The sequence below is a fragment of the Halichoerus grypus genome, chromosome 5 (assembly GCF_964656455.1).
Source record: "Halichoerus grypus chromosome 5, mHalGry1.hap1.1, whole genome shotgun sequence".
In the NCBI taxonomy this organism is placed as follows: domain Eukaryota; kingdom Metazoa; phylum Chordata; class Mammalia; order Carnivora; family Phocidae; genus Halichoerus; species Halichoerus grypus.
This window is the reverse complement of record NC_135716.1, coordinates 175,194,643-175,219,221: the sequence shown is the minus strand read 5'-3', so window position 1 is coordinate 175,219,221 and position 24,579 is coordinate 175,194,643. Positions and strand designations below refer to the sequence as shown.

The window sequence follows — 24,579 nt, the reverse complement described above, 5'->3', positions numbered from 1 at the left end:
CCGTGAAGGGACTTGTTTGACGCTGTCCCCAGGTGCGGGGTGTGGTACACAGCAGGAGCGGTGCGGGGGGGGCGGTTGAGGAATGAAGTCACTAGTCTCCCTCTGTGTCCTTCGTGTACGCTTTCTTTCGTGGCCCTGACACAGGGATTTAGGTTCCTCTGTCGAAAATAAAACCTGATGCCTCCAGATTTTGAAAACGAAGGCCAGATCTTGGCTCCATAGGGTCTGCGATGCTCACTAAACACCCAGAGATACTGTTTTCGTGTGGTTACGGAGAATAGACGATGGTGGAAAAGGTGGACAGCTAAAGCTCCTACCCTCACACCACAGTAGAAAGGATCCAAAAACCCTGGGTCAAACCGTGCTCCTCCGAAGAGAGTTAGAGGCTTCCCCTCCCAAACTGCTGGGGCAAAGGATGCACGAGTGGTTTTTGTGGACCAGAGAGGGGACAGTGCACAGTGGGGCGTTGGTGTGAGGTTGTCCCCAGACCTGACCCATAGGGCAGCCTGGAGCAGCTACCCGCCTCAGCAGACAAAAGCCAAAGGTTCTGCCAGATCGCGGGAGCTGCAGAAGGACCGAGGGACAAGCTGGTGACTGGAGCAGGCTTGGCATCAAGACAGACCCAGGGGAGCCTCCAGTCACTCAGGGGGGGCGGGAGCCTCTGCGAAGGACCAGGGAAGCCCAAGTGAGAGAAAGCACCCGCTCTAAGTCCTGCCAGCCCCGCAGAGCACAGAGCCATCCTAGGACAGTGCCCGGGAAGCGAGAACTTTCCTGCTGCCTCCCCTCCCCTCCCCAGCGGTCACAGGTTACTTGCCTGAGGCTGCCATATGTAACATGTTACCACAAACTGGGTGTCTTTTTTTTTTTTTAATATTTTATTTATTTATTTGACAGAGGGAGAGCGAGAGAGGGAACACAAGCAGGGGGAGTGGGAGAGGGAGAAGCAGGCTTCCCGCGGAGTGGGGGGCCTGATGAGGGGCTCGATCCTTCGAGGGCAGACGCTTCACCGACTGAGCCATCCAGGCGCCCCACAAACCGGGTGTCTTAAAACAACCAAAATTTATTCTCTCCGTTCTGGATGCCAGAAGTCCGAAATCAGTTTCAGGGGGGCTGCAATCAAGGGGCGGGCAGGGCTGTGTCCCCTCCGGTGGCTCTGGGAGGAGTCCCTTCCTCATCTCTTCCAGCTCCTGGTGGCCGCCGGCATGCCTCCAGGACCCGCTGTGGTCACCTTGCCTTCTTTTCTGTGTGTGGCGAATCTCCCTCTGCTTCTCTTATAAAGACATTCGTCACTGCTTCTAGGGTCCGCTCAGAAAAGCCGGGATAATCTCCCCATCTCAAAGAGTCATGGTCACCCGTGCAAAGACTTCCTGTGTGAGATGACACAGGTTCCAGGATTGGGACCTGACATCTTTGGGGGGCCGTTAGTCTACCTCCCACAGTTAAGAACCATTATGTCCAGCTGCGGCAGGCAGAAGAGGCAGAGAGAATCCCTGCACCCCTTTTCCACAGCTTGAAGCGTTGCACCTGCATTAAACCTTAATGGGAAAGGGACAAGAGTTAACTTTTTAAAAACTGAGATATAGGGGCACCTGGGTGGCGCAGTCAGTTGAGTGCCAACTCTTAGTTTCGGCTCAGGTTGTGGTCTCGGGGTCATGAGATCGGACCCTGCGTCAGGCTCAGCGCGGAGTCTGCTTGGGACTCTCTCTCCCTCTACCCCTCCCCCTGCTCTCTCTTTAAAATAAATAATCTTTTTTTTTTTAAATTTTTTTAAAGATTTTATTTATTTGTCTGAGAGAGAGAGCAGAAGCAGGGGGAGAAGCAGAGTCCCCGCTGAGCAAGGAGCCCAATGCGGGGCTCGATCCCAGACCTGAGCCAAAGGCAGTCGCTTAACGGACTGAGCCACCCAGGCGTCCCATAAAATAAATAATCTTTAAATGAATCTTAAATCAATCCATCAGTAAAGACTGAGATATAATGGACACGTAACACCGTATAAGGTTAAGGTGCACAGTGTTGAGCTGATACACTTGAACACGGTAATGGGATAGCATGCCACATCATTAACATTTCTTTTGTCGGGGGGGCAGATACAGTTTTATAAAACCAAGTTGGAGGTTTTCTTTTGTGTGGAGTTTGACTTTTGAACCTCTGAATTGAAATTGTCTGGTAACTGTTTCATGTCTGCTTCCCAGAAACAGATTTGGAGGGGGAGAGGTGCCCGCAGGTGGTGGGTGGGGACCCGGAGGCAGTGGATAGGGAACCACATTGGGGAGGGAGTGTGGTGGGGGGGCAGCGGGAGACAGTGTGCAGGGATGTGGGGGCTACAAAGGTTTTGGGTAACCCATGGGATGCCCTGCTGCTGGGATAGGCCCTTGGAGTTGTCCTGAATTAAGACAAGCAACCTGCCCTTTCCCCCCCCGCCCCGCCACACTGGAGGAAACTGCCCCCAAGGAAGGGACACAGCCGTGGGAACTGGCAGTGTGGACAGTTCCAGGAGGGGGGCCGGCAGCAGCTGGGGGATAAGTGCCTGTGTCCTGAAAGGGGTCAGGTGGCGTACCATAGCATCCGCCACCGTGACCTAAATTGACCATGGGACCTGGTTACCTGAGTGATGAAGGAAATTTCCTGAGGAGCCGAAGGGGACAGTCTACACTGAGCAAGCATGCAGGGAGCTGTGGGAGTCTAGGAAAACTTGCCTCATGGTCACAGAGCCCTTGGTTTGGTTGGAGAGCCCGATGGAAGCCCACTGGGGTATCTTTTTGAGGGGTATGGGGGTCATGTAGTCATTTGCACCCCAAGAATTTATTGAGCACCTACTATGTCCAGGACTCTTTTGTGGGTGCTGGGGATTCAGTGGTGAACAGGAAGCCCCCTGGAGAGGAGCAAGGCCCACTCTAGATCCCTCCAAGTCCCTTCCATGCCCAGAGGGGTCTCCAGGTTGAGAGTGCTCCTCCCCCACAGCGCTCAGAACCCTGCACAAGGCAGGGCTGTCTGAGGTCAAGGGGGACAGAGGTCCCAGACGGTTTGGCTCCAGAAGCCAGAGCCCAACCCTCAGCAGCCCCTCCCCAGTCCGACCATCCCCTCCCTCCAGCCCACCTCTGGCGGTGTGGGTGGGAGCATACACGGGCTGAGCGCCTCCTGCCTGCTTAATATTTGCCCCTTTCAGCCCAAACAGAAGGGGCTTTCGGGTCTTCCTGGCCAACCCGCTGTGTCCCAGAGCCCCCTAAGTAAAGCCATCCCTGACAGTTATGTTGCATGCTTAACGCTTCCAAGGAAGGATAGTTCTACTTTTAGTCCCGAATTTAACAAGCCTGGCTGACCGAGCCGAGTTCACTCAGGACCCAACTTATGTACCCTGTGCTGTTACACACTGGTTACACGTCACCACGTTGTGTGTCAGGGCCAAAGACTGAAAACAAATGTGTCTACCTATCACGGTGCCGCTCTGCTGGGAGGACCGTGCGGCCACAAAAAAGGATAAGGATGCTTTTCACAAGCTGCCAGGACGAACTTCTCTCCAAGTTGTACTAGGAAATGCAAATAGCAAGAAATGGATACTACGTAGCATATGCTGCCGCTTACATAAAACTAAGAAGGAGGGGAGGATATGCATACATGTTTGCTTGGTCGTGTGTTACATTTATATGGAAAGACACAGAAGAAACGGATACCACCGAGCGCCTCCAGAAGGAACTGGGTGGGTGAGAGAGCAGGAGGGACACTGTCGCAAGCCCCTTTTGAACTTGGAACCATGTGAACGTGGTACCTGTTCAAGAATAACCATAAACCCTCACTTTAAACCATAACATGAACACTGCTTTAAAATTAGCTGGTGAGTCCCCTGGGCTGGAGCTGTTCTCATTTCTTTGCCCAGTGCTTAGGGACGATGGGAAGCAGCTGGCGAACTGGGCTCAGCAGGGGCTCCTCGGTTCATTCATTCCACCAACACTTGCCATGCCCCCTCGGGGAGCTGATGCCACCACTCTGGACAAGGAGTGCCCCCCAATCACCTGAGGATGGGACTCAGGTTCCTGGACCACACCCCAGACCTGCCAGGCCCAGGAGTCTATAACGGTAACAAGCCTCCTGATCCTTTTTGCAACCACCACACATTGAGGACCACTGGTCCAGCACTTTGCCCGGCTCACCTCAGCAATTTTCTGGAAGCACTGAGGCCCCAGTGCCCAGCAATGCTGCCGCGCGCTGCCCTCCTGACCACCACCCCACATACCCCCCTGCGGATATGTGCTCCTGACAGCACCTTCCAGCCGAGTCCGTCCTACAGTGTCATGGCCAGGTTGCCCAGTGCCCTGGGCACCAGCTCCCCAGAGCCCCTCTTGCTCCCAGCTGAAGGCCAGAGACCTAAGCAGCCAGCCTCAGATGCCCTGGATCTGCGGGAACCAGCTGCCTGATAGATTAGTGACCACGGGGCTCGGACCCCACCTGCTCCTCCTCACCACCCCCTTACCCCCACCCCAGCAAGTCTCAGTGGAGAAAATCAGCCACACCTGGGCGGCTGCTGAAGCCTCCTTAACAAGGGGCTGGGCTGGGGAGGCCCTGAGCCCATAAGAGGGGAGGGCGCAGGTGAGCCCTGGCGTTATTTGAGGTTGCTGTGCTGAGTCAGGGTCATTGCGTGGGTCTGAGGGTAGTCAGCTCGGAGGGCCGCGCTATGTCTTTCCAGAGCATCATCCACCTGTCCCTGGACAGCCCTGTCCATGCCCTGTGTGTGCTGGGCACGGAAATCTGCTTGGATCTCAATGGGTGAGGAGCTGGGGGCTCTGCCGGGGCTGGCTGGGGGGCGGGGCCGGGCAGGGAGGCTGGCGCCTGGTTCCCGTACTGGGGTTGCCCCTAGGTTATGTGGGGGCCGGGGGTCACCTCCCTTCTCTGCATCTTTGGCTCCTGCCCCATCCCCTCATCTAAGGGCCCCCGGTCCTGACCCTGCAGGATTCTGACCTAAGTCCTGCCTCTGCCCTGCGTGGGCTAAGGAACCCTAGACGAACAAGTGCCTTGCCGATCCTGTCCTCTTACCAGTGAAATGGGGGCGAGGCTTGCTCTCTAGGAGGCCATGAGGATTAAGGGAGGGGGGCTCCTGTAAAATGGAGCCTTAGTGGGGGGGAGGAGGGCTGACTTGCTCCTGAGGCCGGGTCTTCCCCAGGGTCACCGCACGGAAATCCCGAGGCCCAGGTCCTGTCTCTCCCCCTACGGGATCCTTTCTGGCTCAGACAAACGGCTCCTCCCTCCATGGGCTTACAAATAAGATGTAGCATTGGTAACTTCTGGAGCCTCGGCGGGAGGGTAGGCTCTGGATTAGAGCTAGCAGGGGAAGGACACGGGGTCCGTGGAGTGGGGGAAGGTAGGAGTGAGGCTGAAGTTGTGTGAGGACCACAAACCTGCCCTGAGCAGCCGGCCTCTGCCTCAACACCCTAAGGAGAGCCGCGGTCAGGGCCCATCCCCCACCAAGCCGGCTGCCCTGTGGGCCGAGAACGGGACACTCTTGTGCCCTAAAGTCTGTCTCCTCGTTGGGCCAACCAGGTGTGCCCCGGAGAAGTGCAAATCGTTCACGGTCAGTGGCTCTCCTGGGGTCTTGGTGGATGTCCCCAACACGGTCCCAGCAGTGAGCGGGGAGGAGGCCGCCCCAACCCGGTGGCCTCTGTCGCATCCCATAGACGTGCTGGTGAAGATGACCTCCCCCAGCTCCGCCATCGACAGTGACAAGGTAAGCCTGGGCGTGGGGGATGAGGGGGAATCCTAGCTGCGGGAGGGGGCTCTCTCCCGAAAGATGGTGTTTCCTGGGCCCCGAGTCTGTGAAACATGCAGGTGTTTGGCTGATGTTCGGTGCTTGCACCGAAACTGTGAGGGGGCTGCTCCATGACCCCAGGACCCAAAGAAGCAGGCAGGGAGGGAGGGAGTGATCAGCAGAGCCAGGATTCAAGCTCCAGCACGTCTGTCTCCTCCCTGTGCTCCTGACCACGACTCCGGCCTAGCTTCCCAACAAGCTGCTTTTCAAGTCTGGCTCAAAGGTCTTAGCAGCAAAACTCAGATGGGCTTTTTGACCAAGGCTGGTCTTCGGGGGTGTGAAGATCTTAAGGAAACTGAAGAGCTAATGTGTAGTAAGTGCATATGCTGTGTACTGGGTATCTGGAGTTCTGGTTCAAGAGGTCGGCCTTACCCCCATCTTACATACGAAGAAACTGAGGCACGGAATGACCTCTAGACTCAACCTGAATGACATGACTAGAGTGGGAGAGATCTAGGATTTGAGCCCAAGGCCGTGTTCTTTCCCCTGGGCAAGCTGTCTCCCCTAATGGGGCACCGGTGGTGGCGGGGAGGGTGACCTCCTTGGAAAGCCGGCTCCTGAGTTTGGCGTTGGTGGTGGTTCTGTGGTCGCAGCTGATGGCTCATATGGGGCGATTGGAACCACCAGGGACTCTGTAACACTCAGCACCCAGACCACACCTCCTGCCAATTAAGTCAGCCTCCCAGGTGGGCCCCTGGCTTCTGTGGCTCAGCTCTCCAGCCGACTCCAACGTGAAGTGGGGGTGAGAACACGGAGGCCCGTTCAGGACTAGGGCACTCGGTCGGCAGAACTTGCTGGAATAGTCTGCCGGTGATGGGCAGGTGACAGATGGGTAGAACACACCCCATGCTGCACTCTGCCCAGGGCAGGCACCTCCCTCGGAGGCAGGTAGAACACTTAATCGCTGCCTAGCTCACAGGGAAGATTCGCAGCTGTGATGCATCCTGGCTGAGCCCAGAGACCTGAGAAGCGTGGTCTGCCCGCAGCTCAGCGTCCAGCACGGTCAGGAGTGGTCCGCTGAGGGAGACACTGGGCCTTGGGGGACAGAAGTTTCCATTTAGGAAGAGGTGGTGGGTCACATGCATGAGAACATGGCCCCAGCTGCTGGCTAGTTCTCTGGTTTGTGATGAAGGCTTTGTGGTCCAGGCCAAGTGGCTGAAGGGCAGGTCTTTGTCTAATGTATAGAGGCCCTCTGGAAGCAGATTTGGTGCACGACCCAGGAAAGACTGCGTTCTGATTCCAGGCCCCACCCCAGCTGTCCTACTTGCTTTTGAGTGAGCAGTTGAACCACTGGGAGCCCCTGCTTCCCCATGGCCCATCTCTGGGGCAACAGGTGGGGTCCCAGGAATGCAGGGGAAGAGTAGGGGGGATGTGTAGCCCAGTCTAAATCTTGACCTCTGAGCCAGACAGCCTGGATCTTAAAGCTCGTGCCACCCCTTTCTGGTTGAATGTAGGGCAAGTGCCTTGATCTCTCTCTGCCCTTAGGGTAGAGCCCACCTGGGAGGGTTGTAGTCAGGCCGCCACGTGGAGGACCCTGCCCCAGCTCACAGTCAGACATCAGAAGCTCAGAAGCTGTAACGTGAGGCCAAAGTCCAATGGCCGGACGTGGGTACTTAGCCCAAGGTCCTGTTCTTGCCCCCCTGCCCTCCCCTCCCACGGGTGCCGGCCGCTATCTCTACAGGTTTTGGTCTCGTACTATCTGCCTGACGAGGACATCCCCGTGGCCACGGCTGTGCTCTGCCTCACTGGTATTGGTGAGTGTGCTCGTACCCCGGGAGGGGGGGCGGGCGCTGGAGCAGCAAGAGGGGCCGAGGGGCTCTCCCTGTAATCTACCTCCTGGGTCCTGGATGGACTCCCCCCAACATGCCCATTCACGGTCCCTTCTCTGCCGCCCTCACTCACTGCTGGCCTCGTTCCCTGAGAGTGGGCGTGGGAACTTCCCTGAGCTCCTGTTGTCCTGCCCACCTACCCTCAGCCCCGCCTGCATTCTGCCCCCTGTTATAACTGGTGGGGTGTCTGGTGCAAAGTTAACCTTCTCACATTAGATCCTTTCCCCTCTCACTCATTCAGAAACTTCCTTCGGCAATTTACTGATGTAGGAAGCCACTACCCCTCCCCCCCAGCTCCTTTTCTGGATCATTCCAGAACAAGCGGGAACCTCTATTCCTTTAATAGGAGCACGTTATGCTGCCTAGTCTCTTAAGGAACACGAAACAACCTCTGCTCTCTTAAACCTGCTTCTGGATCGTCTTCGAGCCCTACTCCCCTAACTCTACACCCTCCGTTTCTCTTCCCTTTCTCTGGTACCGTCTCAAGTCAGACCCCCCCAGGAGCACTGCCCTTATGGAGGTCCCTAAGCCCACTGGTCCTCGGTCTTCCCCTGCCTTGACCTGGCAGCAGTGTTTAATACAACTGCTCACCCTTTCTGGACCCATTTTACCCGAAACCTTTCAGGGACCCTGCACCCAGTTTTCCTTCTACCTAGCTGGCTGTTCCTTCTTGGGTCCCTTTGCTGGATCCTTCATCCCCCACCCACCACCCAGCCTGGTAGAAGTGCTTCAAGCTCTTCCAGCCAGGCGTCTCCCACAAACTTGGGTATCTGCTAACCCAGTGTGATTTCTTGGGTGTCTAACCAACATTTCAATCTTTAACCCAAATGGAACGGGTTCTACTTCCGGGGAAGATGGTGGCAGAGTAGGAGGACCCGAATTGGTTTTCTTTTCCTCCAGCGCCTACCTTCCTGATAGTCTGCCCATTGTCGTGGACTGTGGTCCACCCTTCTAGCTGGTCAGGCCTAAACGCTGGGTGTCCCTCTTCCCTCTCCCTCCACCCATGTCAATCCATAGGTCTTGTTGCTGTTTCCTCAAAGTTGGCTGGAATCCAGCCACAAGCCACGTTGATGCTCTCAGCTGGTCCGAGCCACCATCCTCTTACCTGGGTCACTGCACAGGTTCCCTGGCGGGGGGAAGGGGGGGGGAGGTGTCCCTGCTCTGTCCTTACTGTTCCACCGTCCACTCCTGACCTGGCTCCCAGAGCAGTATGTCTTTAGAAGGATATCTGATAACGTCTCCTCGGATTAGAGCCTTCCAATGCTTCTGCATACTTGGATTAAAGCTGACATCCCTTTTACCCACAAAACCTACATGAGCTCGTCTATCTCTGCCCCGTGGCCTGTTTCTCTTCTCCATGCTCATTCTGCTCTGGGCACGCTGGCCTCTGGACCCTTGACCTTGCCACCTTGCACTTCCTGTTCTAATTACTTTTACCCCAAATATTAACACTGATCCCTTTTCTGCCTCCTTCCGGCCTCTGTTCATATTTCCATTCTTTAGAGCACTCCTCTGATCGTCTAAAACTGAAACAAACCCCCCATCCTCTTCCTTGTTTTCCACGGCACTTTTACCATCAGAAACAATATGCATTTTGCTTATTTCTTGACCCCTCGCCACTGTTGCATGTGGTGTGTGTGCTCTGACACTCTCCTCCCTAAGATTGAAGAAGACCGGGCCTGTCTAGCACGCTGCCGTAGCCCTAGGACCTAGAACTGTACCTGGTTCGTAGCAGGGATCCAGTCCCTGAGCATCCGTGCCAGGTGCAAAGTACACGCAGTGACTGTGGTCTGTTCTTCTGGCCATGGCATTCCAGTTGGGACGGAGCACATCAGGAGACAAGCTCTATGAACAAAAATGAAACCAGGGCAGAGCCGCGTGGTAGTCAGTGTGTGGTGGGGAGGAGTGGAAGGTGGAGTGTAAAGACTGTAAGAGGAGCCTCTGAGGATACTCAGGCAGAGCCCGGATCCTTCAGCTCTACGAGGCTTGGGATTGCTGTGGATTGAGCCCTTCCTAAGTCTTAGAGCTTAGAGATGGCATTCGGACCCCAGTGGACTTTGTTTGTGAACTCCCAGGGGGTTGGGGGAGACATGCGGATACTTGGTCCTCTCCAGGCTTGCTCAGAGAAGCAGTCTGCCTTGGAGGAACTTTCTTCTAAGCTGACAGCATGCCTGAAAGGCTGGGCATCCCTGATCCCAGCTTTGGGCACCGCTAGGGTTACCTGGCGCTTCGAGGCTCCGTCCAGCAGGTCTGGGTGGCGGAAACTTTCCCTCTTGTTTCAGTGGTCTCCCTGGACGTGGACATCTACCGCAGTGGGCAGGTCGAGATGACGAGTGACAAGCAGGCTAAGGTGAGGCTGCCTGGGGAAGGGCGTGGGCCCAAAGACTGGCTTACATGGTGTCTTTGAAGTCCAACAGCTCCGATACAATCAGAACTGATGAAGTCCGTGTCTAGCTCTTTCAAAAAAACTAAAATGTCTGGTGACCCTAGGTCCCCATCCTTGCCTGCTTGTTCGGTCAACCAGAACAGGCTCCCTGCGTGGGACGGGTCTCCTCCCGTTTGCCTCCGTCCCTGCTGCCCCAGCACTGAAACCAGGCAGCGAGCTGTGACCGGCAGCCAGCTTTCCCCTGCCTCTCCCCCCCACTGCCCTGACGTGGCCTGCTTCTTCTAAGTGCTTGAGGTCCCCAAGAGGTCCCTGTCACCCTGGAGAAAGCTTCGGCTCTGCTCCTGATGCGGGGTAGCATCTGGAAAGCAGGATTTCCCTGGCTTCTTCCTGAGTCAACATTCCTGTCGTCTTTGCAGAAAAACTGGGTCTGGGGTCCCAGCGGTTGGGGTGCCATCCTGCTTGTGAACTGCAGCCCTGCTGACAAGGTCCAGATTGTAGACAAGACCACGAAGGTGTTCTTTCCAGAAGGTGAGGACTGGCCGCTGTCCTGGGACTGTGGCCGCTTTTCTCCCCGGGGTCTACCTCTCCCTGGGCCTTTGCTGTCACACCCCTCAGCGAACATGGATTCCAGGCTGAGGTGTCCCCGCTCTGAGCCTAAAGTCTCTTGTCAGAGGCTTGAAGCTTGTAACTAGGAAGAGGCCACACGGCTCCGTGGGAGCAGTGTGGGTCCTGGTGTCAGGTAACAAACTTATATCCTAGCTATGGACTTGAATGTGTTAACTTCCCTGGTCTTGTTTTGCCATCTGTAAAATGGGGATGATCTAGCTGGCTTCACAAAGTAGTTGAGAAGGCTAAACATGAGGGAGTTGCGAACATCTTCCTAAAAGCCCTCTTGTGACCTGGGCCAGGAACCCCGACTGTCTTAGGCAAGAGCAATCTTGGATCTGGTCCTCACTTGTGGTTGGGACCAAGGTTCTGGGTCTTAGCAGTATAAAGGGATGCCCTGGTTCACACCAAGGCTGGAGGGGGACCCCCTCTGGGCGGACCGTGCCAGGCCCTGTTCTCAGTGTTTGTAGGGGCTGTGCATTCTCCCCAGCTGTATGGGGTGAGTGCCGTCCTAACTCCTAGCAGACCCCAGGGACGGCAAGTTGCCTGTGGCCATGTGGGGAAGCAGGCAGCAGAGACCTGTTGCAGGGCTGGGCCAGAACAGGAGGCAGAGGGTCCCCAGGGCCCCGATATAGGATCCCCACCCCTGGCCCTACTGCTCCTCAGTGCTGGCCTTCGGAGGCCCCCGAACCTTTACCTTGTCTTTTGCCCAGAAATAAAGAGTCTGTCTCAGATGACCCTGAATGTTCAAGGGCCCGGCTGCACTTTAAAGAAATACCGGCTGGTTCTCCACACCTCGGAGGAAGAGGCAGAGAAGGCCAGAGTCTACCGGCCCCAAAGTGAGTTTCTTGCACCAACTCCAGCTTTGCCTACTCTTCCAACGCGTCGGGGGCACTGTGGCCACGTGTCGTTCCCAGCAGGGACCCTGTCGGAGGCCTGCTGGGACCTGGGGCTGCAGGTGGGGGCCTGGTGGGGCCACGCTTGTGTCCCTGGGACATGCTGGCTGCCACCTCCACAGACTGAGCCTGTACGTGTGGGTGAGTCTCTGCACTTCCAACCACTTCGCCAGCAGGGATGACGGCAGTGCCTGTCCTGCAGGGTTTTCACGGCTGGGAGAGAAGAAACGCGCACTGGCTGAAGCCATGGCCTTACACAGACGAGCTAAGCTCTTCTCCCAATTACCCCTGCCAGAAGGGGCCGTCTTCACTCCTCTACAAGGCCCCACTAGACTGAGTTTCCAGAGCTCGGAAGCCAAGGGCCGGCGTGGCAGCTGTGTGAGCTTGTCCATCCCAGGCGCCACACCACACCCGCCCATCTGTAGCCCTACCAACCTGGAAGGCAGGTGCACGTTCCTGTCCTATAGATAAAGGCGCAAGGGCTGCTGGTTTAGAAAGCCGAGGTAGACGTGTCCAGCAAAATGTCCTTGAATGAACAAGTTTTTCATGTAAACTGGCTTAGTATTCTGTGCCTCTAAATTCTTTAAATCGAGGTTGAACGTTGTTTCTGGAGAAATGTGCCATGCTCCCTTCTCTTAAAACCCAAGTTCAGCTTCAGCTGGGTGACTAGGGAAGGCTCTGCTGTAGATCGGCCACCTCCCAGTCTCCAGCACTGGAGAGCATGCCTCGGCTGCTTCCCTCACCTGTGCTCAGGGGCCCTCGCTCAGTCTTCTGCTCCGTCTCTTCTGCAGACCACAGCTGACCTTGGAAGTGATGTGGGACCAGCCACGAGAGGCAGCCCAGGTTGGTTGTATGTGGTCCTTCCACATGTGGGCTGGGAGTGAGCCTTAGACCCATGGGTCTAAGCCTGGTTCAGCCACGAGGATGCTCTAGCCCAGTGCGGCCCGTTGGGTACCAGTAATGGAGGCAGTGACTTGTGTACCTTGCTAAAGATGTTGTAGCTCATCACCCATATCAAACTGTCGGGTTTTGCACTCAAAAACGAAACAAAAAACTTAGGGGTGCCTGGCTGGCTCCATCAGAAGAGCATAGGACTCTTGATCTCAGGATCTTGAGTTAGAGCCCCATGTTGGATGTAGAGATTACATAAAAATAAAATTTAAGTAGGCTCCACGCCCAGTGTGGAGCCCAATGTGAGGCCCGAGCACATGACCCGGAGATCATGAGCTGAGATCAAGAGTTGGACGCTTAACAGGTTGAGCCACCCAGATGCCCCTTAAAAATTAAAGTCAAGAATACAGGGCAAGCAGGTGCCTGGCTGGTTTAGCCTGTAGAGCATGTGATTCTTGACTGTGGGGTTGAGTTCAAGTCACACGTTGAGGGTAGAGTTTATTTTTTATAAGTTAAAAAAAATTTTTAAAGGGCAGGGACACACAGTGCACTGTGTTTTCACAAGCCCTCCAGGTGATTCTGAAGCAGGCTAAAGTTTGAGAACACTGTTCTGTAAGATATAGCAAAGGAGTCTGAGGGGAGATTTCCAGAGAAATAGAAAGCCAGAGGAAGTTCTAGAAACAAAGGAAAGTGAGGGCCATGATCGGCCGTGGCAGATGCTGTTGCTAGGCTAATCAAATCTGTGATAACGTCTCGGGTTTTCAAAATGCCGGTCATTCATGAATTTGGTAAGAATGCAGGGCTGGAAGCGAAGTGGGCAGACCGTGGACGTGCACGTGGGAGGACTCTGCCGTAAAGGGAACCGTGTGGAGGTGGTGACTGGGGGGCTGGAAGGGAGGGGGAGTGACTGGAGATGGACAAACACGGCACATCTGTGCAGGGGGCATGATCAGGCGGAGGTGAGGAAGCGCCTCTCAGAGGAGGGAGCTAGGGAGGAGGACATGCCCCGCGGAGGACCCGAGAAGCGGAAGCGCTAAGTAGGATGGCAGTGTGACAATAGTGTTCCTGAGTGGTGGTGAGGTTTGGTCTGCTCCTAAAGTGGGGTCTTTCAGCATGTGGTTCCTCTGGCTGCTTGGGTACCAGAGCGCTCTGCAGAGGACGCGGTGCCTAGATGGTTCAGGGCCTTGGTGGCCTTGGTGGCCCAGGGAAACCTAGGCCAGGATCTCCTAGACCTGGCATCCTTCTAGAGGCTCTAAGTAGGAGTAGCTGCCATCAGGGCAGGGCGGCCACACCGGGAATGGGTCGGAAGGACAAGGAGAGTGGCAGGAAGGTCAGGTGGGGAAGCTTGGTGGCCTTGAGTCGGGACGATCTCTGCAAATGGAGAGCGAACAGATCTGGGATTGAATTAACTAGAGACAACCGCAGGGTGTGGTCAACTTCTTTCCTGTGCATGGTTTTCTATTTCACAACCCACGAAACCCGAAGGTGCTAGGCTCTGAACAGCCGATAGGAACTTTCCTGAGCTTCTCAGGAAATGATCCGAGGCCTACCCTGGCCGACAGACCATTCCCACGGACCCCTCCCTAGTGCTTACTCGAGCAGGGTCTGGTTTTTCAGATAAGGCTGCCAAGCCCAATTTTGCAGCTTCTCACCTTTGAGGCTTTTGAGGATTTCTTCCCCAAAGCTGGTCCAAGGGTAGAACCACCTGCTCAGGCCTTCACCCTGGACCGAGAGCCTTGAAGGCCGGCATCTTCATCCGAGCCCCGGCCCTTGATATGGGATAGGTCTTTGAACAGCGTTCGTGAGCTCTGGCCCTTGTTCGGGAACAAATGCTTAATTGTCCCCTAAGCCCTAAGCATCAGAAATGCAGGGACAGAAAAGCCAGCTTGGGTCCTGCTCTGCTGGAGCTCCGAACCTGGCTTCTGTCGGGAGGAACGAGCCGGAACCCCCACTGTCCGATGTGGAGACGGGCACCGGGCCACGTCAGCAGCTGGCGCATCCCTTCTGTCCTCAGGAGACAGCTCAAGCACCTTTGAGGTGCTGCTGGGGCCTGGCCAGCACACCTATACGTTCGCCCCCCTTGAGAACCACCTGAAGGAAACCTTCTACGTTGAAGCCATGGAGTTCCCGTCTGCCGACTTCTCGGGCCTCATCTCCTACTCTGTCTCCCTGGTGGAAGAATCGCAAGACCCGGTATGTCCCCTCAGGTAGACCAGCAGCCCTGGGGCCAGGGGCCATGTGGGGAGGAAGCCTCTGTCACGCGGCACAGGGACGGCGGCGGGTGGGTGGGGGGAGACCAGGCTTGCTGCGGGTAGAGCTAGGGTTAGGGTCTCGTGCCACCTGTGGGAGAGCAGCTGGCAGAGGATGGGGAGGGCCCAGAGGTGGGCAGGGCTGAACAGCTGGAGGCCTGCGGCTGGGGGGAAGGGGACGTGGAAGCAGCTTGCTGATGGGACCCTGTGTGATGTTGCAGTCAATTCCAGAGACCCTGGTGTACAAGGACATGGTAGTGTTCCGGGTGGCCCCTTGCATTTTTACTCCCAGCACCCAGATGCCTCTAGAGGTCTACCTGTGCAGGTAAGAGACCCTCGGGCTGCCTGCGCCAGGTCCTTCCTGGTATTCTGTCCGTCTGCAGGGCCGGAGGGGGTGGGTCGAGATCACTAGACTTCTCCCCATGCAGAGTGAGCTTCTGTTGCCTGAACTGTCTAGTCCTATCCCCAAGATAGTCCTTGCTTGGAGTCCTGTCTAAACCTGTACAGTGCTGGGGACGGAGCAGTGAATGGGACCGTCCCTCTCCTGCTCTCATGGGGAGGTGGACGACAGCATGGCTCCAGGTAGTGGCCAGTGCTGGAAAGCAGGGTGAAGGATAGGCACGTGCGCCAGGGACAGCAGGGAGGCCCAGAGAGCCAGGAACGAGCCGGCAGGAGCAGGAGGAGGATGGCAGGACCAAGGCAGCGGGGCCTCGGGGGCTGTAACAGACCCCAGATGCAGTGGTTTGAAGTCCACGTTCTCCCCCTTAGATGGCCACAGGTAGGAGGGTTGCGTTGTTCGGTCACAGAGGGGCCCTGACTCCTCTGTCTTGTGCTAATGCCTTTCCCTGGGGTGGCATCTCCATCTTTGTGACGGAGGCTCGGCCCAGGCATGTTCACGCCCCAGGAAAGAGGAGGAGTCAAAGTCGGGCAGAGCGGTCATGCGTCCCTGCTGAGGTCTAGAAGTCTCCTGAACCACTTCTCATGTGCTCATGGCCTGCAGACGGCCACTCTCAGCTGCAGGGAAGCCAGGTGGCCACATACCTATGGAGAAGGGCACAAAGGACCCTGGCTGGTAAAACCTGTGGGAAGCCATCGAGGGTCCCATCTGTAGAAGCACTCCGGCCACCTGGAAAACCAGGGGCACAAGCAGAAGGCAGGACCCAGCTTAGCTACTGCAATGGTGCAAGCCTGACATAGCAGTGGCGCAGGCCAGGGGGTGGGAGCACAGACGTTAGATTCAGGGGTGTGCGGAAGGCAGACCTCCCCCCCTCCCCCGACCCAGGGGAGCTGATGCATGGGCTGTAAGGAGACAAGACTGTCCCCTGGGTTTGGGGTCCCCAGGAAGGTGAATGGTGGTGCCGTTGCTGACTTGGTAGAGTATTGCTTTGGCCCTGGTGACTTAAAGCTGGGGGCACCCACTGGGTCTCTAAACTTCTGGGGCTCAATGGACAGTTGGGAAGCTCGAGACGAGTCTGGGTGCCCCTGGCAGGTGGAGGATGTTCAAAGCCACAGGCCTAGCCATGCTCATCTGAGGACTAGTGCACACAGGGAAGGTAGCTGAGCAGTGAGCTGTGGGGTGATTTAACATAACCAAGAAGGGAGAGGAGGTTCGATTAAAAACCAGGAGAGTGGAGACCCAGAGGTTAGGGGAGAGGGAGGCCAGGTGAGGCGTCAGCTGTGTGAAACCCCAAGAGGAGAACGAGATGCCCATTGGGTTTGGCAAGATGGAGGCCACTCACTGTGCAGTAAGAAATCCTGCATGGTGGCTTTGGAAGCATGGAAAGATGAATGGGAAGGGAATATGTTGCAAAACTCCAAAGAAATAGGAAGCAAGAAGGGGGTATGGGGCCAAGGGAAGGCTGTTTTTTAAGGTGGGAAGCTGAGAATGATGCTGATGGAATGATCTAGCAGAGCAGGAAGAATCTGAGAGGAGGGGAAAGGCAGCTCCAGGAACCAAGCTGGTAGGACGTGTCCATAGGTCCTGTTGATAGGTAGGGGGACTGCTCATTTGCGGCTCCAGGAGGGAGAGCAGAGCATGGGGATGAGGGACTTGATAGGAGGATGGCTGTCTGGTGCTAAGGACCAGTTCCAGTTGTCCCCAGGGGCTTTTCTCCAACTATTTCCAGTAACTTGAGTTCTAGGGAAGAAGAAATGTGGAACTGGGCTAACCAGGGTTGGGGTTCTGCCAAGCGAGTCAGCCCAAGCACAGGGGCGAGGGGAGAACTGAAGCCGAGTGAGGAGAAAGGCCATGAACGGGGAAGATGGGGATGACAGCCGCTGAGGACCAGAGGTCCCAGCGAGGGGGCAGCTAGAGCCAGAGCTGGAGGTGTTGGAACCGGCTGCCAGATGGAGATCTTGGAGGTAGTGCAAGAAGGGGACAGCAGCTCTGCTTACCTTGGGGCCGGGGGCATGATCTCTCCTCACCAGGAGGAGGTGCCCCCTGCCCCTGGAAGAGTAAGGCCATGACCAGGGCGGAGGGAGCCTTGAAGGGCTCCCCAGAGTTGGCTTCTCTCCCATGGCAGAGAGCTGCAGGTCCAGGGTTTTGTGAACACAGTGATGGAGCTGAGCGAGAAGAGTAACAGCCAGGTGGCATCTGTCTACGAGGACCCCAACCGCATGGGCAGGTGGCTCCAGGTAACCCCCCCACCTGGGGAAAACCCACCTGTTGGGGGAGGGGCTGGGAGACTGCAGGTGGTGCATCTGACCAGCTCCACGTGTCCATTCAACCTGCCCAGCAAAGCTCAGACTAACTAGAGGTGTCTGTTTCGAGAACTTCAGTAGAGGCTCAGACGGAATGGCTCGCCCAAATCCTAGCCACTAAGGGATAGCTTAGAGTCCAACTTCTTCCCGTTCCGGACTGTGTGTGTTCGAGACCACAGAACAGGTCTGGCACCTTTGCCTCCTGGCTGTTGGGGCAGGGCTCCCCCTCCAGCGTCCAGCCGGACCTGGCAGAGCCCTGAAGTCTGGTGCTCTCCTCTCCACAAGTAGCTGAGTGAGGACCATACACTGGCCACCATCTAAGTACTAGAGCTACAGGATAGTGGGACGGATCATGCTCCTGCTCCAGCAAGGACAGGGGCTCTCCGTGCTGTGAAAGCAAGATGCCATAGTGAGTCTCTAGCCCAAACGAGGCCGTTTGGGTGGTCAGGAAAAGCTTCAAATTCAGGAAACCGAGCTGGCCGTACAAAGATTGGGGGGTATGTGCTACATTAGACATTAGACATTAGAGCTCTTTGGGTAGAGGCACAGCTGATGTGAAGATCCTAATGTGGGGGTTTACTTGGAGGATCTGAAGAACAGAAGGGCTGGTGTGGCCAGATCAGAGCAGAAAAGCCAGAGGGAGGAAAGAGCCAGATCGAATATTAGGGATCTTTTAAGCCAAGGTAAGGAATAGAAACGAGTTTACAATGAGGTGGGATAACATTGAAAGGTGTGAAGTGAGAGTTAAATGTTCTGATTTAGGTTTTAAAAAGCCCCCTTTGGCTGAGAACTAGAGAACCGGCCTTAGGAAGGGGCAAGAATCAAAGCGCACTGGCTGCAGGGGGGTGGGTAATTTGGGGAAGAGCACAGTGGCTTCACCCGAATGGTGCCAGAGAGAAGTCCAAGGCTTGTTTGCGGACGGGGTGCGGAAGGGAAGAGAAGGAAGAGAAGCTAGGTGACCCAGGTTTTAAACGTGACGCATGGGAGAACAGGTCTGGAAAAGCCCCAAAGAAGGGGATGCCTGAGCTGAGTTTCAGGGGCCAAGCAGGAGTGGGCAGAAGGGGGTCCTGTTGCCCCCCCCGGAGGTGGCCTGTGTGCAGGGAGCATTGTAACTGGCAAGCTGGACACGGGCAGGAAAGCAGCCGATGGCGCAAGGTGACTCAACTCCTTTTCCTGTCCCCTCCAGGATGAGATGGCCTTCTGTTACACCCAGGCTCCCCATAAGACGCTTTCCTTGGTCCTCGACACCCCTCGGGTCCTCACGCTGGACGACTTCCCCATGAAATACTCCCTGGTGTGGGGCTTGGTTTGGCTGATCTAAACCCTGTCCAACCTGTCAGGCATGGCGCCTGCCCAGAAGGGACGGAGTGCCAAGGGGGAGGGGGCCTGAGTGGCTCTGGGGGCAGGGGTGTGGGAATCTACCTGAGAGTCTGGATCAGGGGTAAGACTGGGGCTTAAAGCCCATCCTTCCTAACAGCCCTGCCCCACTGGGTCTCCTTCCAGAGCCCAGGGGTTGGCTACATGATCCAAGGCACCAAGGACCACAGGGTGGCCAGCATGGACTCTATTGGGAACCTGATGGTGTCTCCACCTGTCAAGGTGGAAGGGAAAGAGTACCCCCTAGGCAGGATCCTCATTGGCAGCTGCTTTTACCCCAGGTGAGGCAAGAGGCCAGGTGGTGGCCAGCTCTTAAAACTGAGGGGACCTAGTAAATCACTGGGTCCCACCTGACTCCCACACGACTCAGCAGGTTATCTGCCCTGGACCTTTCTTTAAACTGCCCAGAAAGGATTTTTGAGTCTTTGATTGTTGTAGGAGACTACAGGTAGAAAAAGCAGACGAACTGTTCATCCTTTGGAGTGGTGATTCCTGGGTTCAGATTGCGAAGGATGGTAAATTTGGCTGGCCTAGGGACCAGCAGGAGCTTATCTCTACAAGGTGTGTGGACTTCTTGGTGGCTGTTAATCTAAATCCAAGAGCTACTTGTGTCCCAGGGTTCAGAGCTGGTCTAGCTAGAATCCCTTGGCTTGGTCCGGAGTTGGGCCAGAGGGATTCTTAGTCACCCCATCCTTTATGGACCCCGGTCCCTTGAGTTCAGTGGTTAGAGCAGCCAGTTAGCTGAAGGGAGCCTGACACTGAACAGGTGGTGGCCCACCCGCATCATGTTGGCTCAAGGGCTGTTCATTCCGTCTTACCCTTAGCAAGGAGGGCCGAGACATGGGTAAGGCCCTCCGGGACTTCCTCTACGCCCAGCGAGTCCAGGCCCCGGTGGAGCTCTTCTCGGACTGGCTGATGGTCGGCCACGTGGATGAGTTCATGTGCTTCATCCCCACGCAGGACAAGAGTGAGGGTGACAAGGTCGGTGGGGGTAGGGGTGCAGGCTGGAGAGGGAGGGTCTCCCCCCTTGTAAAGCCCCTTGGAAGCTTCTGGAGGGGAAGCTAGCATCTGACCCCAGTTTCCCAGGGCTTCCGGCTGCTCCTGGCCAGCCCCAGCTCCTGCTACAGAGTGTTCGAGGAGAAACAGAAGGAGGGCTACGGAGACCTGACTCTGTTTGCAGAGGTCCGGGAGGACCAGCTCCTTTCCAACGGTGAGCAAAGCCCCTGGCACTGGAACAGAAGCAGAAGCCAGTTCCTCCTTTCCCAGATGCCCTCTCTAGAGGGCCGGTCTCCCTTTGTGCTTCCTGCTGCGCAGAGTTCCAGGCAAGCAGGAAAGCCTAACGTGTAGCACATGAGAACCCCTTCTGTTTCGGGGCTATTCTGGTGATGCTAGGGCCGCCCGGGCCAGTCAGCCAGAAGTTCTGGGGGTGGCGGAGGGGCGGCCAAGTGTATGGGAAGGGGACTCCGTGGGGGGATGAGGAGGCAAAACCAGGTGCTACCAACACTCATGTCTACCTACTTGGGGGACGTGGAGTCGAGTGTCTGGGCTTTTGGACTTCAGGGGTCCCCTGGGCACCTTGTGGAAAACCTACGTGGACAGGCAGAGATCATGTGGCTGGGGCACAGTCATTCTGTTTGAAAGTCTGTGGGAACCCAGGGAGGGGGTGCTGGGAAGCTCTCTAGACCCCATGCTCCTCCAAGGGCGGCTTCAGGGTCACCCGGAGGCTTGTCAGAAACACACAATTTCAGCCCCACACTGGACCTGGTGAATCCACCTTTGGGGTGGGGCCCAGGAATCACATGGGTTCTAGAAACACTTCTAGAAGGTGACATTTACTGAGCACGAGCCGCTCAGTATCACACCCCACACGCCGAAGACTGTGTTACCTCAGCTGGGGCCTGAGCAGGCCATCCCTGTCCTAAAGACAAAGCAACTGAGGAACGCAGTTAAATAGCCTAGTCAAGGTCACAGGTAGGAGGTGACTGGGTGGTTTGGGTCACATGATGCACAGATGCCCAGGGGAGAGGGGAGTGGGGGCTGGAGTCACCTGCTAACCTGTTCCAGGCTGTCTCCCCTCCTACCAGGGCCAGAGAGGCTGGGGGCAGCAATAGTCCTCCCTGAGCCCTAATGACCTTGATGTCAGTCCCCAGGGGTGACAGGTGACCTAGGTAGGTCTCTGGAGACGCCAGGTCACCTGTCAGAGTCACCGGGGTAACAATACACCCAGTCGGCCCGGCCCTAGGAGGAACTGCTCCCTGGCCTTACATCCTGCCCGCCCTCTCCTTCCGTCTACAGGGAGGGAGGCCAACACCATCAATCAACTTCTGGCTGATGAAAACATGAGGAAGCAGAACAACTATGTAGAGGTAGGGCCCAGGGGGTGAGGGACCTTCTCCAAAAAGTCGGGGGAGGCATGGACAATTTAGACAAGGTCCTTATTGAGCAACTACTTAGCCCAAGCATCATGAAAGATACTATGATCCTTGATCACCCCCTGAAGCATAGGAGGATAGGGAGGCTTAGCGCCCAGGTGTGAACTAAGCCAAGGAGTAGGGGGAACTGGGTTTGATTCCCAAGTCTGACCCACAAAGACATGCTCTGGGCCACACAAGTTGCCTAGTGTCTGACCAGGAAATAGAGGACACCCCCCCAATTCCCCTAAGAAGCTCCAAGTTCTGGAGACTTGGACCAGGGTCGTCTCCATGCTTCCTGAAGTGGCCCATGAGCTGTGTTCTGGGCCACCCAGCACCTCTAGCCTCGTTGTGAACCACTGGCTAGGAGTTTCCAGAAGAGCTTATCCAACTTCCAGCGGGGAACAGAAGTCTGGAAAAGAGCAAGGACCTGTCCAAGGTCACAGCACAAACCGCTTTGCCCCCTGGGACCTTATGGCTCCTAGCCTAAGGAAGGAAGCAGGGTGCCCATAGAGGACTTCCTCTTGCCCTGGCCTGGCCTGGCCCAGCTCCCCCACTCTGGCCAGGACTGAGGGCCAAACAACCGCCCCCACCCCCATGCTGCCCCACACCGACCAGCTGTGGGATCCCGGCCTTTCCTCCGAGCCCTACGCCCACCACCCCCCGCAGCCCCCAAAGGGAACTGTGTGCCCTCTGTCGGAGGGCGGGCCTGCCATGAAAGGCTGCCCGCACACGGTGTGGGATGAAGACCGTGGCCATTCAGGCCATGACCCTGGGTCTCCCGGCCCCTTCCTGCCCCACAGAAGTGCATTAACCTGAACCGTGACATCCTGAAGAAGGAGCTGGGCCTGGTGGAGAGGGACATCATTGACATCCCGCAGCTCTTCTGCTTGGGGCAGCTGACTAACGTGCCCTCCAACGAGCAGATGGCGAAATTGTTCGCGAGGCCCTACTTCCCGAACCTGGTGAGGCATGCAGGGGCTGGGCTGGGCGGGGGGATGTTCTGCGAACTCGGGCTGGTCTCCTGACCTCCCTGCTGCGGGACTGGAGGCTCAGGCCCAGCGGACAGCGGTGCCTGAGGAAGGGAGGTGTGGAAGCTCTTCTCTCCCTCGGTTAGGGAACACCGCTTCAGGGAGCAGACCAGCAGGTCCCAGGCTGGGTGACTGGCCAAGCAGTGACCATGGGCCAGGCCCTGGGCTCATCCCCAACCCTGAGGGAGCGGTGCTACATGCCCACCTCACAGACAGGGGCACTGCTTGCCCTCTTCTGAATCCCAGGGACACAGGCCCTGCATTCATCACTCACACGTGGTTAGCTTTTAATTCTAGAAGACCAGGGGGCCCCCTGGCACGACGTGGCCCTGGGAGCAGGGGTGGGTAGCAGTGGGGGAAGTGTGTTTGAGGAAGAGAGGCTGGAGTTGAGAAAGGAGAAATGGACCGAAGTCAACCGACAGAGCTTGGGGGGAGGGCATCCCAGGAGAGGCACCCAGATTAGGAAACTTCCTGTCCAGAACAAGAGAAGCGCCGTAGAGAAAGGAAGCAGGGAGATCTGCAGAGCCAGACCGTGGCCCGACCGGGATTTCGGTTTTGCTGAAACCTGTCAGGGCCACGGGAAGGTTCAGCAAAAGTGAGCTGGATTTTGCGGAGGTTAACTGGTCATGTCTGCAGGGACACAGCCTCAAGAAAGCTGCCCTGTGCTTGCTGCGTGTGGTCCAGCCTGACCACCGAGCGGGCTTTCTTCCGTGGCCCTGACCCCTACCTCAGCTTTGCCCATCCTGTCTCTGACAGCTGCAGATGATCGTGATGGACAAGAATCTGGGCATCCCCAAGCCTTTTGGGCCCCAGATCAAGGGCATCTGCTGCCTGGAAGAAAAGATCTGCCAGTTGTTAGAGCCCCTGGGCTTCAAGTGCAACTTCATCGATGACTTCGACTGCTACCTGACTGAAATCGGGGACTTCTGTGCCTGTGCCAACATCCGCCGGGTACCCTTTGCCTTCAAATGGTGGAGGATGGTGCCCGAGCCCCAGGCCTAGCCCCGCCCCAGCGTGAACGGCCCCTTAATCACCATTCCACAGCATCCCAATGCCCTGTCTGTCCGGAGAGCAATACACCCCTCCTCCCCCCGGCCACCCTCGTCCCTCAGTATCCGGAGGGGGTGGCCGACGCTGCCAGCTCAAACCCCCTTGGAAAACGGTCTTCGCAGAGAAGTGGTTACTAAGTATCCATTAAAGTTCTAGGTGTTCTGAATGCATCTTGGTAGTTGTCTTGTTTTGAGGATGGGGATGACAGCTAAGGATGGAAAGTTGAGTCCCTGGGATTCCTGTGGTCAGGCTGCCCCACGTGGGCAGGGAAGGGGGCAGGGACAAGGCTGGACTCAGATTACTTCCATTTGTCTCTAGTTCAAGCCCCTCTGGCAGGCTGGGTCTACACACTTAAGCACAGTGACAGCCTCCAGGCTCAGGGAAGGAAGAGGCATTGCCCCTTGTGGGTAGCTGGCATCTCTGGGGTCAGAGGGACAAGATACAGTGGGGGCAGGCCTGGGGGGGGGGTACCTTTGTTAACCTCAAGTGTCCTGGAGAGAAGAAATGCCCATCCTGGGACCCAAAGCTGCCTCTTTCCACCTGTCCGCCAACCCCTGGGTGGATGGCACGAAGACCCTTTTTAGGTAAGTGCTTCTGAGGTCTAACCACCCAGAGGCTCCGCCCCTCCTCCTGCTGATGGGCAATGCCACTGGGATGGGGGAGCGGGGCAAAGACAGGGAGGGGAGGGGAGGCTGGTCTGAGGACCGAGTGCAGCCAGCAGCTGAGAGCCTCCACAGTGGCGGCTGTTGGATGCTCTGAGTGCAGGCGCCCGGGGCCCGGGGGAAGAGCTCAGCCCAGCCGGGAGCAGCAGCCTGGGAACAAAGGGGGTCAACCCGGACACAGCAAAGTGTCTGGGGCTTCAGAGCACCTGACTGGCTCCTCGGTGCCCCCTGGTGGGCAGTTGGCTGTACAGCGGCAGGCGGCTGGCCCTGGCCTGGAGCACCTCTGTGACCGGGGCTTACGTGGCAGATGACAGACAGGAGGGCTCGGGTTCCCCTTGGAAGTGGGGGGCAGGGGGAAGGGTGCGGAATGAGGACAGACGTTTCTGGGCACATGGACCTACCCCTGTTCTAGTGCTTTTCCGTGCCTGAGCGTTTGCCCTCAGAGCCCCAATGGGGCAAACCCAAACCCCCTTTCTGAGCTGGGCCAGTGAAGGAGGACACCTCCCTGAGGGTCACAGGTTTCCAGGGAGAGGTGGGAGCTCCACTCACCTTCAACCCCAGGTTTAAGCCTAGAAACTGAACCGAGCTCCCCTGAAGCCCATCTTTCTCAGGGGAGCCTCGGTGTGGGGGGTGCCTGCGGGAGCAGAGAAAAACGGAGTTGCTCCGCGTTCTTAACATCTGATGCTGGTTCTGC

At 56.7% G+C, this 24,579-nt stretch overlaps 1 protein-coding gene and 1 long non-coding RNA gene across 2 annotated transcripts; one reads left to right on the top strand and one right to left on the bottom strand.

The window, feature by feature from the left end:
* Positions 1–866: 866 nt before the first annotated feature.
* LOC118519491 (uncharacterized) lies at positions 867–22,139 on the bottom strand. The gene is made up of 4 exons (XR_004909186.2): positions 21,958–22,139; positions 9,848–21,554; positions 9,348–9,471; positions 867–1,535 (listed from the first exon to the last, which is right to left on the bottom strand). It is a non-coding gene; the product is annotated as an uncharacterized LOC118519491 (long non-coding RNA).
* PADI6 (peptidyl arginine deiminase 6) lies at positions 4,652–23,389 on the top strand. Its single transcript, XM_036066972.2, has 16 exons — positions 4,652–4,761; positions 5,533–5,716; positions 7,479–7,551; positions 9,909–9,976; positions 10,429–10,540; positions 11,332–11,457; positions 14,420–14,598; positions 14,876–14,979; positions 17,177–17,288; positions 18,541–18,648; positions 18,858–19,012; positions 19,556–19,712; positions 19,818–19,941; positions 21,027–21,097; positions 21,946–22,107; positions 22,930–23,389. Exons 1-16 carry the CDS (start codon positions 4,670–4,672, stop codon positions 23,173–23,175), a joined length of 2,073 nt encoding a protein of 690 aa, XP_035922865.2. The 5' UTR covers positions 4,652–4,669; the 3' UTR covers positions 23,176–23,389.
* Positions 23,390–24,579: the final 1,190 nt, after the last annotated feature.